Source organism: Orussus abietinus, unplaced genomic scaffold, assembly GCF_000612105.2.
Source record: "Orussus abietinus isolate OABI.00-Male unplaced genomic scaffold, Oabi_2.0 scaffold134, whole genome shotgun sequence".
NCBI classification, from domain to species: domain Eukaryota; kingdom Metazoa; phylum Arthropoda; class Insecta; order Hymenoptera; family Orussidae; genus Orussus; species Orussus abietinus.
The window spans coordinates 239188-251687 of record NW_019394377.1 but is presented as its reverse complement, the minus strand read 5'-3'; the positions used below and the strand labels follow the sequence as shown (position 1 = coordinate 251687).

Sequence of the window (12500 nt, the reverse complement as noted above, 5' to 3'; positions counted from 1 at the left end):
GCACTCGCGATGGCGGTACCATCTATCAGTCGCCGTTGGCGGCTCACGTACTCGTGATGGTAATACCATGCGGCAGTTGACGGTGGTGGCTTATCTACGCTTACCGATACTGCTCGTTTTTGATGGTAAGGGAAGAACACTCGTGACGCTCCAGTTGAATTTATCTACTTATCTACTACTATTAAGTACATTGTTGCTTCGAAGACAACGTGATGCGGAGCTTTGGGGCACGTGTCGGTGTCGCGTACGGAACCCTCATGCAGCGAATCTGTGTGAGTGCGATCGCTCCTAGAAATCTTCGCGCGTCCCAACCAGTCAAGCGCCAAGCTACGGGTCTAGACGTTGAGTATGTGTGCGTTCGGCGCTACACTCGACGAGTATGCGTGAGAGTCGAAACTACGAAAAATCCTCCCTAGGCTTACCTAACCGCGGATATAAGCCGAGTCATTTTGCGTATGATTTTTACATTTCCCTACTAGCGATATCGAGCGTTTCAATTGTTACGGCTGCGCGTGCGGGCACGTGGTTCCGGTAATGGAGCAGACGTATATGTGAGGTTATGTTACCAGCCACTCCACATACTAAAAGAAAATGTTAGGAAGAAAAACGATTAGAATTTCTTGGTGTCAATTTCGTAATAGAGCTTTGCATAAGCAAGCGTCTAATCTAACTATTGACAATGAAAAACTCAGTTTATCAAAAATACGAAACATTGGAATCTTGGCCCATATCGATGCTGGTTTGTATTTTAATTCTCTTCTATTACTACATACTATTGTGTTCGTGATATTCTGTTATTTAAGGAGAAGAACAGTTAATAGTTATGAAAGTTGGGTAAAACTATTTTTTAACCTATATCAGGGAAAACTACAACAACAGAACGGATGCTTTTCTACTCGGGAACTATCCATAATATGGGAGAGGTTCATCATGGAAATACAGTAACGGATTATATGGACCAAGAACGGCAGAGAGGCATTACTATTACTTCTGCAGCAGTTACATTCAACTGGAAAGATTATAAATTTAATCTGATCGATACTCCTGGTCATATTGACTTCACAATGGAGGTAGAGCAAACTCTAGGGGTTCTCGATGGAGCTGTGGTTATTTTAGATGGATGTGCCGGTGTAGAAGCTCAAACGATAACTGTCTGGAGGCAAGCGGATAGGTATGATATACCTAGGATTATGTATATAAACAAAATGGACAGGGTAGAAGCAAATTTACAAGCAAACTTAAACTCTATTCAAAATAAATTAGAAACAATTCCATTGCCAGTACAACTTCCAGTTAAAGACGATACAGGTTTAGTTGGTATTGTCGATGTACTAACATTTGAAAAAGTTACTTTTAATAAAAAGAATCAAGGAAAGAATTTCATGCGAGAACCGCTGACAGAGTCAAATGATGGAAAACTGTGGGAAACCGCAAGTGAGATACGTAGAACATTAACAGATAAGTTAACGAGTCTGGATGACGATTTAGCAAATGTTGTCATAGAACAGGAATCTTTGGATGAGATTCCAGCCCAGGTGTTAGCAGATTCTCTACGCAAGGTTACCATCGACAGAAAAGGAGTACCCATCCTTCTAGGTAGTTCGTACAAAAATATTGGTGTTCAGCCATTAATGAATGGTGTCATTTTATATTTACCTTCACCAGACACATCCAAACGATCCAAGGTATATAACTGCTTTAATAGAAATCTTTCCGCCAGAGTGTTTAAAATTGTTCATGACAAACAAAGGGGACCGATTTCATTCTTCAGGATATACACAGGAAAATTGACAAAAAGTCAAAAGGTGTATAACGTACAAAGAGAAAAGACAGAAGTAATCGGACGATTGTATACAGCCTATGCTGACAACTATGAAGAAATTCCTGAAATCAATCATGGAAATATAGTTGCAGTTACAGGATTGAAGTCTACTGTTTCCGGCGACTTGATAACATCGTCTGCTTCTGTCGCGAATCGTGCAAAAGAAAGTTTACAAAACATTAATTCTACTGAGGCTGAAAATTGTTTTACTGTCGGTACAAATGTGCCAGATCCAGTCTTCTTCTGTGCCATCGAACCACCATCCTTGTCGTACCAAAGTGCATTAGATGTTGCGCTCGAGGAACTGGGAAGAGAGGATCCTAGCATGCGGGTATCACAGGATGCAGAAACCGGTCAAACAATCCTCGCAGGAATGGGAGAACTACACATCGACATAATTAAGGAGAGGATTAAAACAGAATATGGCATCGAAGTGGATCTAGGACCTTTACAGATCGCTTACAAGGAGACCATAAATAGTCCCATAAAAGATTCGTACTCTTGTCAGCATAAAATCGGTAATCTGAAACACAGTGTGAATATTACTCTTTCTCTCATACCCGACTACAAGGAAAAGGAGATCCTCAAGTTCGATAGGTCACGAGAGTCTGCAGCAAATATCGCAGCCATTAATCCAAAACTAATACAAGCTATAAAACTTGGAATCAATGCTGGTTTTGCCAATGGACCCCGGTTACATTGCCCTGTCATCAACGTTGGAGTGATATTACATTGGCTGGAGGTTGGTCGAGGCACATCGGACACAATAGTGTCCGCAGCTGTTACGCAGTGCATTCAAAAGGTAATTGCATATTTGTTAGAATCTTTAATGTTCTTTGCTTCCAGGCTGAATATTTCGAAGCCCATTTAAAGTAGTTTCCAGACTTTTGAAATTCATCCGAGGTATTTCACATTCAAATTGTTTACGATGCACTGCATAGACTTTATATTTTTCCATGAGTGAACTATCCATGGATGGCTTTGGCGGTTCCTTGATATTAGATCTTGTGTCCTTCCCAGACATCGTTTCCTTTTCATTTTTCTTCAGTTTCTTCTCTATATTGCTACTTTTCTCCACCGTGCCAGGGAATGCAACGTGTCGAAGATGTGTTATCGACGGAACTTCATATCGCTTTAAGAACGTTCCTTCGTCAACCTCTCCGGATTTACGGGAAACAGGAGCGCAGAGATTATTCCCCACGCATTTTGAGATGAGACCAGAAGACATTGTCTTTTGCTTTCTCACGTCGACCGAAGGCAGGATATATTTCTTGGGTCTCAGTTTCCGTGCCAGGTCCAGATACGAAGACTCCTTTATCCGCCTGCTTCGAAGGAAATCGTTGATCGATTTGGCGCACACCGACTGGAGGGATTTCAAGAATCTCAGATTCTGCCCAGTTGAGAAATCCTGAAGGAACTCGGAGCCGGAAGTGTAAGCTCTCGCGGTCACCTTTTCTTTACCTCCAGGCTGAAGGCTGTTCAATTTCGAGGGACTCGCATTCCGGGGAGATCCGTGCTTACGATCTCTTCCCGATAAGCCACGGGTCTGAGTGCTGCTCTCCTCTAAATGTATACCCCACTTAGCCATATACAAATCTAAGAATCCTTGACACAATTCTGGAGATATTTCAGACTCTCCGTAGTGCCTATCAATAAAGTACACTCTTCGCAGTCTGCAATTAGCACATATCTCCAATCGCCGAGCAGTCTTGTATTCGCAGCGAAACGCAGAAGTCGTTAGCTGCCGAAGGTCGAGCTCCAACTTATTCCAGCCAGATTGAAGTTTCACGTTGACCCGACTGACCACTGAAGCTCGTGTGCTTAGATCCTTCTCGGACTCTTCGCTGCAGAATACGAATCTGTGGGAATTCCTCTCCGTGTCAGTCACCTAAACACCGAATCAACTGAGCACGCCTTGTGACAAAAAAAAAAAGGCAAGAACTCATCAACCAAGGCCATTTACTTGCAACTGAAACCTGCAATCGACGTTCATGTACTTAATGACGATGACCATGAAAGGCAACGCAATGTTAAGAAATTGGCGTGGGCTGGACGGACAGATGATAGACGTGTTGGCGATGCTCGTTGGCTCCAGATCCTGAATTTCCACCACCTGAAAATACATTTATTGTCGCTAGCATAAGCAGCTCAAACTATTAGTATAAACGAACATACATTTTCGTACAACTCGGTGTCTAGGATCCTACGCACATGTCCCGTTTGGGACTGCCTTTTGCTCCAATAATCCAAGGGTTTCTTTCCGATGCTACACAGTAGCGACACATATCCGCCCACCATTCAGCCCACCCCTTGCTCTTGCCATTCATTCCTCCGTCCGTAATTAAAAATTTGCTAATTTAGATTTTGAGGTTCCTGCCATTTCTGGGATTTCCGGCCCCCTCGCGTTGAGCACTTGTTCCAGAATCCCGAGTATATGGGGTGATGAGTCATTTAAGTTGTCATATTTTCAACAGATGTTGGAGTCGACTAGCATCAGTCTGTTGGAGCCGATAATGCTGGTCGAGGTTGTAAGCTTGGAGGAAAAGTCTTCGGGTGTCCTGGCAGATCTCTCTCGAAGGAGATCCGAGATCCAAAAGATCACCCCAAGGGGACATAACAAGGTAAGGGGACTTAACTTTTTTTTTTTTTTCCCTCGTCGACGTATCGTCTCTAACGAGCAAACCGCAAATTATTCTCCCCGATTCCTAGGTAATCGAGTGTTTCGTTCCATTGGCGGAGCTACTCGGCTATTCCACGGCACTAAGGATAATCACTTCCGGCAACGCGACCTTCTCGATAGAGTTCGATCACTATCGGTCCATGGATCCGATGGACGAGGAAAAGGCCATTAGAAGAATCACCGGAATCTAGAAAGTAGCTTCCAGCAAAAAAACACCCATCTTGTATATAACAACGCAATATGTAAATAATTAGTCGATGATGTAGATTCGATGTAGGTTTGTGGTGCGTACCGCAATTAAAGCTCCACGTTGTAATGCGATAATGTTTAATCGTATAATTCGCGGCCTTACTCGGCCGCTCGAGAACTAAACAAAATATATTGCATCGTCAGTGGTGTACATTATACGTTTACACAATCATGAGATATCTCGCGACAATCGCCCGCACAGCCAACGCTGGTTACAAGTTCTGCCGAAGCAAAGAGAAAACCGCTAGCGAACTACTGAGAGAAACGTATCGTGTACCGGTATCACCGGTACCCACGGGCTGTCGTTTCACATAAATATATTAATATTGCTTATGATCATGCAAAAATGTCGTACGCTATAAAATATATATTATATGTATGGAGAGATTAAACATTATTTCAATATTGTTTGAGGTTTGCCACGCTCCGGCCGCTTAGAAAAAAAATCGAGTTAGGAGCGGAACGAGCTTCTTCGTCGTCGATCTTCGAAGACGTTTCGTTTGCTCTTAAAATTTTTTCCTCGCCGCTGGGAAACGTTGCCAGAAAGTGGTGCACTAAAGTCAAGAATCCGGCCACTCGAGAGTCCCAAGAGGTCGCGTCCGAGAGGCTATTAACTCAGAAAATCATGGATTTTCATCACAGAAATCACATGGCAATTATCTCGAAATCGCAAGCGGCAATCGCTGGAAATCGTTGGAGATCCATCGAAACATCACATTTTTATGGCCCGAAAGTCCCTCGTTACCGAATCACATTGTCGTTTATCATATGAAATCAAAGGCAATCGGTTCTGAAAGAAGAAAATCGTTTTCACTTGATTTCCGAGTGAGTAGTCCCTCGGCCGCATCCCTGTCGGGGGTTTCGATCTCTCCCCGTCTCGTTCGTTTCCAAAGACTGATCCGCTCCATGAAAAAGTCGCCCGCAAGGAGCATCCTAAAGTATCGACGGGTTTCCTTACAGTCTACTTATCGCTTGAGCTTAAATGGTCTTCTTAGATGCTATACTTTCGTTCGTTATTAATTATATAAAAATCCACGTCTTCCTCTCCTTAGATCCTAGAAGAAAAAAAAAAAGATGGAAAAAAAAAGTCAATCCTATCCGTCACACGCCTACTTTGTCGCGAAATCGCTAACGAATATCTCCATGACCACGCAGCCGATTCTAAGTAATCATAAGTCGCGCCACGTGGTTTCCTCAGGGTTCTCTCTCCGGGGGATCCGCGAGTTAAAAATACAACTTCAACCGAGGTCCCTCCCTGCACATTACCCACTTACTTGGGAATCCGACTTCGGCTCGAAAGAGGGTTTGAAAAGAAGCTCGCTAGTCCGCGGAACCTCCAACAGGCCGGAAAGAGGACGAGACCAAAGAGAATAACGGATAAATACTGAGATCGCGCAACGACTCGCGTGACACGCGGCCCCGAGCCACCGTGCACCGAATATCTTGAAAACATGTAATTTCCCACGACCGCGACCGCTCAAAGTCGCGCACCCAATCGGCTTTGGCTGTTCGCCCCTAATTATTGTATCGTTCGCGGTTTCTCAAAGCGTCCACAAGCTCTTCGGGGGATTGCTGGACGTCCTATTAGCTAACGAGACCCGAGGCGACGCCCTCGTCCCGGGTATCGGACCCCTCTCCGGCATCCCAGGGGAGAAAAAATACATTTATGGCAACGGGGTCGCGCAAAGCGACCCCCGGCAGGACCTCGAGGATCCTCCGGAGAGGAGGTCCCGAAGCGTCAGCGCACTCCGCCGAGCTACGGCGTCTCCGTGAGCATATCTTATTCAGGGTCGTCCTCGTTCGACCCGTAATCGGCCTCTTCCTGGCGTCACAAGCTGACCAGCTTCGGCGGGTTGGCGTCGGGCGAGCTCAGGTCGACGGCCGAGAGGTTGCTCCTCTGTTGGGTCGAGCAGGACGGCACCAGCGGCGTGGAGACCGGCGTCAACCCGGTGCCGCCCTCCATGAGCGAGTCGAAGTTGAAGAGGATCCCGCTAGACGGCGTCGTGATCGGCACGCCCGCCACCTCGGTCGCGGTCTTGATGAACCCCGTCGAGGGATCGACGTTCTTCAGCTGCAACGAGTCGGGCCGCTCCTTGGGCTCGGTGAATATCGGCAGCGAGTTCGGCCGATTGTTGTTCTCGAAGCCGACCGGCAGCGAGTTCGGTCGGTTCGGTCTGGCCGCTATTGGGTCTCTTTTCGCCGGCTCGACGAACTGGCCACCCCCGGGTCGGTCGGGCTTTATCACGGGCTTAACGTCCGGTGGAGAGGTCGAACGCAGTCGGCACACCGCCCGGTGGGCCTCCAGGATGAACTCCAGCTCGTCCTTCGCCTGCTGCAGCTGATGGATCTCGTCCTGCAAGCTCTGCTTCTTCTGTTCCAAGCCCTCGGTCTCCTGGAAACCGATCGACCCTGAATTAATACACGCAATCGCAACACGCGAGATCCTAACTCATGAGAGGTTCCCGACGTTCATCCCGAACCTCTGGATATAGAAACTTCAAATACCACAAAAGCTCCTCCCCGAGACGTACCCATATATACCGAAAAAAAAATTAAAAATTTTGAAATCTTACGAAATACCATTCCCCGATAGCGAGCGACAACAAATCCTTGTTAAACCTAAAATCCTGAAATTTGATAGAAATATATTTCTTGCCGAAATCCATTGCACGTCCAGGATGAGATTTCGATTCCCCGAATTAAGTGACGTTGGGTAAGAAATGAAATCCCGAAACCCCATGAGTCAGGAGCCCGATTATTAGGGGCCTCTGACGTTAAGGGATGAGAGATTGACTGATCCATCGATTAGTCTAACAAGACAGGGGTAAGTCTCTAATAAAAGAACCCTTACTTCTAGCAGGGCATTGGTGTGGTCCATCCTCCGCTTGCGGCACCTTGCTGCAGCCATCTTGTTCCTCTCTCTGCGAATCTGGCGTCTCTCCTCCTCCTCGGGGGTCATCCCAATGGTCCTGGTGGGTCTGCGGCCGCCCATGTTGCGCCTGGTCTGCTGCTGCTGTTGCTGCTGCGGCTGGGACTGTTGCTGTCCGTCCAGCAACACGTGGTGCACCGTGTTCTGGGTCTGAGCCGGGGTCGGCTGCGAGGGCTCCACCAGGGGTGGGACGAAGCCGGCTTCCCTGCTGTGGGAGGCCGACTCGCTCGTCAGCTCCAGTAACGTCTGTTCGATGCTCCTCAGGGTCGTGGGGGTCAGCGTGGGGGTCGTCCTGGTCGGCACTCCGCTGTGCAGGCCGTCCAGGGACACCAGCTGCAATCGAGTAAAGAGAGACCGGTCAAAAGATATCCGGGGTGATCCGCCGAAATTTCAAAAATGTCTCTCCTCCACGTAGGCGAGGCGACTCTCGGTTTCGCAATTTTCGTCATTCCGCGGACAAAACCAGGCGGTTTGCCCGCGGCTATCAGGCGGTCGGTATATCTCGGCTCTAAGGGAATGCGCATTCGATATCTGCCTCTCGGCTAGAGAGAACGAAATCCGATCGGCGCCCTCTTAACCGCAACGCCACCGACGCGTCCACCTGAGAGTCTTAAGGTGATACGAAAGTGTCATTCATATATACACGAAAGGTGAAAAAAATATTTATATTTTATTAAATTGGAGATAATGGATCGGTGACGGTGCACTGATCTGTACAGGGACGAGCGTGAATGTCTCCCATAGGGAGGAAGTACCGCCTGGGGAAAAGGAGAATGCCTGCATGTCCGACACTGTACAAACCGGAGACCGATCGGAAACGGATCGGACATGCGCAAATGGATCTTTACTCCCCCATGGAGAGGTGACTCAATTCCTATCACCGAGGTGGAATTCCACTTTGCACATCCACAAAGCCCTCTATTTCACCCGGTATTGAATTCGAGCGAACCGGCGACGCGATAATGAGCCAAAAGTCACCTCAACGCGCACGACGCTCTCCCGTATCGGCTATAACAAAGATGCGATATTTATAAGTACCCTCTTTGAGCGACGTTATCGGCGCGTCACGTGACAGGCTGGCCTGACAAAGACGAAAGTATCTGTCATTAATTTCGGAGCGGAGGACACAAAGAGAGGACCAAACCGCACGTATGCAGCGAAATATAGTCCCCGAGTCCTATCGATCCCCTGGAAACGATCCTCGACACAACAGACGATCCCTCGCGACTCCCGAAAAATAAGTCTCAACGTTCCACCTCGCAACGGGAGGATAAATTAAATCAATCCTTCCTCTTAAGGTGATGTGTGAAAGTGGCGTCAAAGAGGTCGCATTTATGAAACATCTCCAAACCGAGGGTACCGAATCGTATAAAACTTGACAATGCAAATATGGAGGATATAAGGAAGGTCCTGACACTCGTGAAATTTCATTTTTTATTAAGGGAAAAAAAAATGTTAAAAATGTCTACGAATAAAATTTTTACAAAAATTTTCATTTTCACAGGTGTTCGACTCAACGCGTGAGAGTTAATGAGATTAATCGTTACTATTGAGCATCCTAATGTAATCAGCGTTTCTCATTAACCAGTTTTTTTTTTTTTTAATACAGATACTGGAGCGCGCCCAGCTGATTTTGCGCGCGGGAGGAGTCGATAAAAATATCCATGATCCAAGAGTCGATAAGTTATCGCGCGAGCCAGGTAGAAGTTAGGGCACGTGCGATACTATCATCGCTAAAATTACCCGGGATCCTCGAACTGGACGATCTTTCGTGCCCCGTCTCTCTCCCTCGCTCCAGGCCTCTCTCTCTTTCTTTCTCCCGTGCAATTTCCCTGGGAGAGAAAGAGCGCGCGCAACGACCGTCGAGAGCAGGATATGCGCAAAGGGAGAAAGAGAGAAAGAGAGAGACGGAGAAAGAGGGAAGGTCGCAGGCTCGGCCACGAATGATATTACCGGCGTTTTGGGTCCCAGCTCACGTACACCTCGAGGTACGCAGCATACGTCGGGGCGACGTCGTTATCGCGCGGCTTTATCGCCACGCGCCGTTCCCCGGGATCCTTCCGCGAGGGGGCGGCGCCGTAAGGTCGCCTTTCGCGCGACCGGCCACGCGACACTCGCCCCTAAGGCGCCGCGGCCGAGTGGCCCTCGAGTCTCGGCCCGATCTTCGCGATTTTCCAGCTCGGCGAGAGCCTCGAATTTCCCGCGCGTGGTCGGCGCTAAAATTACTCGAGGTTCGCCGGCGATCGGCGGTGCCCACCCACGGGTCGTTGGAATCTCGAGTTTGACGTACTTCCGGGTAACCCGGTGACCCGTGCCAGAAATTCGGCGACTCGTTAACGTGGAAAGAAAAAAAAAAAAAAGAAAAATTGCCATTTCGTTCCATCGTAGAAAAGATATAATAAGAGCAACCGGCAAGACGACGCGCTCGTCATTTGCGTCTAAGTAAAAACAGAAATTCCTATCCGAGACACAACTAATTGTTATCAAAATTCAGAGCAAAAACTGCGCCTTAAAACGGTGCATAACCAGGATACATATATATCGAGGAAAAACGATTTTACTAGATGACAAAGTGCCGAACCGTAGCAAACCCAGCGGAAAGTTTCAGGCCAACCTAACATCACATCGACGCATCGTCGTTTTTATCTTGGGAGAGGAAGCGACCGGCAAGACAACGCGCTTATCGGCCCTGTTTACTCGGTCCGTAACATCGCGAACGGAGGAAAGCGGCATAACAACGCGAATGGGCGAGACCTCCCCCCGGCCCCGGGAGGAAAGCCTCCCTCTCCGTTCGCCCTGGCGACGAGGAGGAGAGCGCTTTCGCAAGGCGTTTATCGTTATCTCTTCCTGCCCTGATATTTCGTCGATCGCTGGCCAGATAATGGCGGCGGCACCCAAGTCGGCGAGCGCTCTCCTTTGTGCGAGCCGAGTCGCTCTCCTCCTCGTACAGGAAAAAAATCAGAAGACCCGTGGAATGCAAGTTCCCTCAGTCATTAGCGTCTTATCCCTCCCGCGTGCCGCGCGCGGATGACACGCGACGCGACGCAACCACCACCGCTCGTGCGGACGGTCCGTGCGCGCGCGCCACCGCCGTTCTATAAATAAACGCATTCGCCGTTCTAATCTGCATTGGGCTCGCGTTGCACCAGACAAAGGGTGATACCGGAGTTACCGCGAAATTGCGAAATGCCCCCGTCGATCTGCGACGTTTTCGCCCGCGGGCCCTCCGATCAAGACTGCCGGTCCCCAAATCATCGAATTATAGATTCTGGGCTCGTTATACGTGACGATAATTAGAGATCGTTCTCAAATTTCACGTTTACAGAGAATTTTTAGTCTTTCCCCGTGTGTAAGCCCCCAGGGACGCGGCGCGTTCTCCAAGATGGCGGCCGCCGCGGTGGTGCCTTCCGCTCTGGCGTTCCAAGATGGCGCCCTCGTCATTAAAGCGGCTCCTGCGCGAGAATATTCATCGACTCCCCGCGCTCGTATGTGACCATAATTGGGATTCGCAATGAAATTTCGCGTTCAAAGGGAATTCTTTGCCCCTCCCGGCACGTCGCGCCGCACAAACGCGGGCCGTTCTCCAAAATGGCGGCGGAGCCCTCCATCTTCCCTCTCGCGATCCAAGATGGCGGCCAAGGGGGCGCGATTACCTGCTGGCAAAGCAGCTCCTGCGCGAGGATATTCGCTATGTCGACGGGGTCCATGGCGGTGGCCATAGCCTCCTTCGGGCGTCGGTTCGTTCGAGTTTTCGTGGCGTTTCGTAATAGGGACGAAGACAGAGATCGCGAGTCGCCGAGAGAGAGAGAGAGGTCGCTCGGTTTCGGTGCACATGTAGACGCGGGTGGGATCGTTATGCAAATGAGGGAGTGCGGCTCGCGACGGTGAGAGAGGGAGAGAGAAAATGGAAGAGCGAGATAGAGAGGGGGGGGGGGCGAAGAATTGGCGAGAGAAAGATGGGTCGGTCGTTCGTTCGTAGAAGAGATCGGCGTCGGTTACGCGATCGGCGCTTCCGTCCCGACGGCGCGGCGTCCTCCGACGGCGGCTCTCCGACACTGAGGACGGGTGAGAGCGCCGCGACGTCGCCGGGCGCAGCCTTTAGCCGCGCGCGACGACGACGCCCGTCGACCGAAATAACCTCGAATTTTGAGCATGTGCTCGCGAGGTCTTTTTCTGCGCGACCCCCGCGCGCGTCGCGACGACGCGCGAAAGGACGTCTCGCGTCACGTCGCGGAATCCTTCGAGGTCCTTCAACGCCCTCCTCTCACTTGAGAAGAAAATTCGCACCAAGACTGCATAAAAAAAAAGAAAAAGAAAAAAAAATCGTTTCCAATAATTCCAAATGAAAAGTTTCAAATAAAACGTTTCAGGTATAAAGCGTTCGCGAGTAAAACGATTCAGGTAAAGTAGTTTCAAATAAAACGTTTCAAGTAAAGACTTTCAAATAATAAGATTCAAATGAAAAGTTTTTAATTAAAAAAAAAAAAAAGGTTTTTAAAAAGTACGTGTCGCTAATGAGCTTTACGGACGGTCGAAAAAAATTCGGAGAGCGGTCCATCCGCTGAATGGCGCGCCATTCGGATTTCGGTCTAGATCGGGAGCCACGGCGAGGGAGCCCCTCGTGTACGCACTTAATTAGCGTGCGCGGTCTAAGTTTAACACCTGTGGAGCGCGGCACTCCGAGGGGGATTCGCCCCTGCGAGAGAAGGGCCCGCGCGCGGCTTTGGCAGCGGACCAAGAACGCGAGAGCTCGGCCGCGGCTAGAGAGACGCCTCAGGACGGCCGGGCGGAGGAACGTCCACGGGGCCTCGCGAGGAAAA

The 12500-nt window shown here is 49.1% G+C and overlaps 3 protein-coding genes across 5 annotated transcripts in view; 1 reads left to right on the top strand and 2 right to left on the bottom strand.

Moving 5' to 3' along the window:
* Positions 1–405: 405 nt before the first annotated feature.
* LOC105695281 (ribosome-releasing factor 2, mitochondrial) lies at positions 406–5006 on the top strand. The gene is made up of 4 exons (XM_012416715.2): positions 406–739; positions 862–2624; positions 4297–4443; positions 4532–5006. Exons 1-4 carry the CDS (start codon positions 592–594, stop codon positions 4691–4693), a joined length of 2220 nt encoding a protein of 739 aa, XP_012272138.1. The 5' UTR covers positions 406–591; the 3' UTR covers positions 4694–5006.
* Positions 3628–4297, bottom strand: LOC105695284 (cilia- and flagella-associated protein 20). Its single transcript, XM_012416719.2, has 2 exons — positions 3998–4297; positions 3628–3935 (listed from the first exon to the last, which is right to left on the bottom strand). The coding sequence occupies exons 1-2, from the start codon at positions 4118–4120 to the stop codon at positions 3768–3770; spliced, it is 291 nt and encodes a 96-aa protein (XP_012272142.1). The 5' UTR covers positions 4121–4297; the 3' UTR covers positions 3628–3767.
* LOC105695282 (transcription factor kayak) overlaps positions 4816–12500 on the bottom strand; it is a 33138-nt gene continuing 25453 nt past the window's right edge. For 2 of the 3 annotated variants that reach the window (XM_012416717.2, XM_012416716.1), the window contains exons 2-3: positions 7603–8013; positions 4816–7143 (exon numbers count right to left, since the gene is read on the bottom strand). In XM_012416717.2, the coding sequence (XP_012272140.1) occupies positions 6580–7143; positions 7603–8013 (975 nt within the window). In that variant the 3' untranslated portion in view covers positions 4816–6579. Of the gene's footprint in view, positions 7144–7602; positions 8014–11333; positions 11720–12500 lie in introns of those variants that run through there. The other variant, XM_012416718.1, reaches the window with a different exon arrangement.

Excerpts from the sequence above, each read along its gene's own strand:
- LOC105695281 (XM_012416715.2), top strand. The coding sequence starts at position 592 with ATGTTAGGAAGAAAAACGATTAGAATTTCTTGGTGTCAATTTCGTAAT. Across the intron at positions 740-861 it reads CTTGGCCCATATCGATGCTG|GGAAAACTACAACAACAGAA; the intron begins GTTTGTATTTTA and ends AACCTATATCAG. Across the intron at positions 4,444-4,531 it reads CCCCAAGGGGACATAACAAG|GTAATCGAGTGTTTCGTTCC; the intron begins GTAAGGGGACTT and ends CCCGATTCCTAG.
- LOC105695284 (XM_012416719.2), bottom strand. The coding sequence starts at position 4,120 with ATGGTGGGCGGATATGTGTCGCTACTGTGTAGCATCGGAAAGAAACCC. Across the intron at positions 3,936-3,997 it reads ACACCGAGTTGTACGAAAAT|GTGGTGGAAATTCAGGATCT; the intron begins GTATGTTCGTTT and ends ATGTATTTTCAG.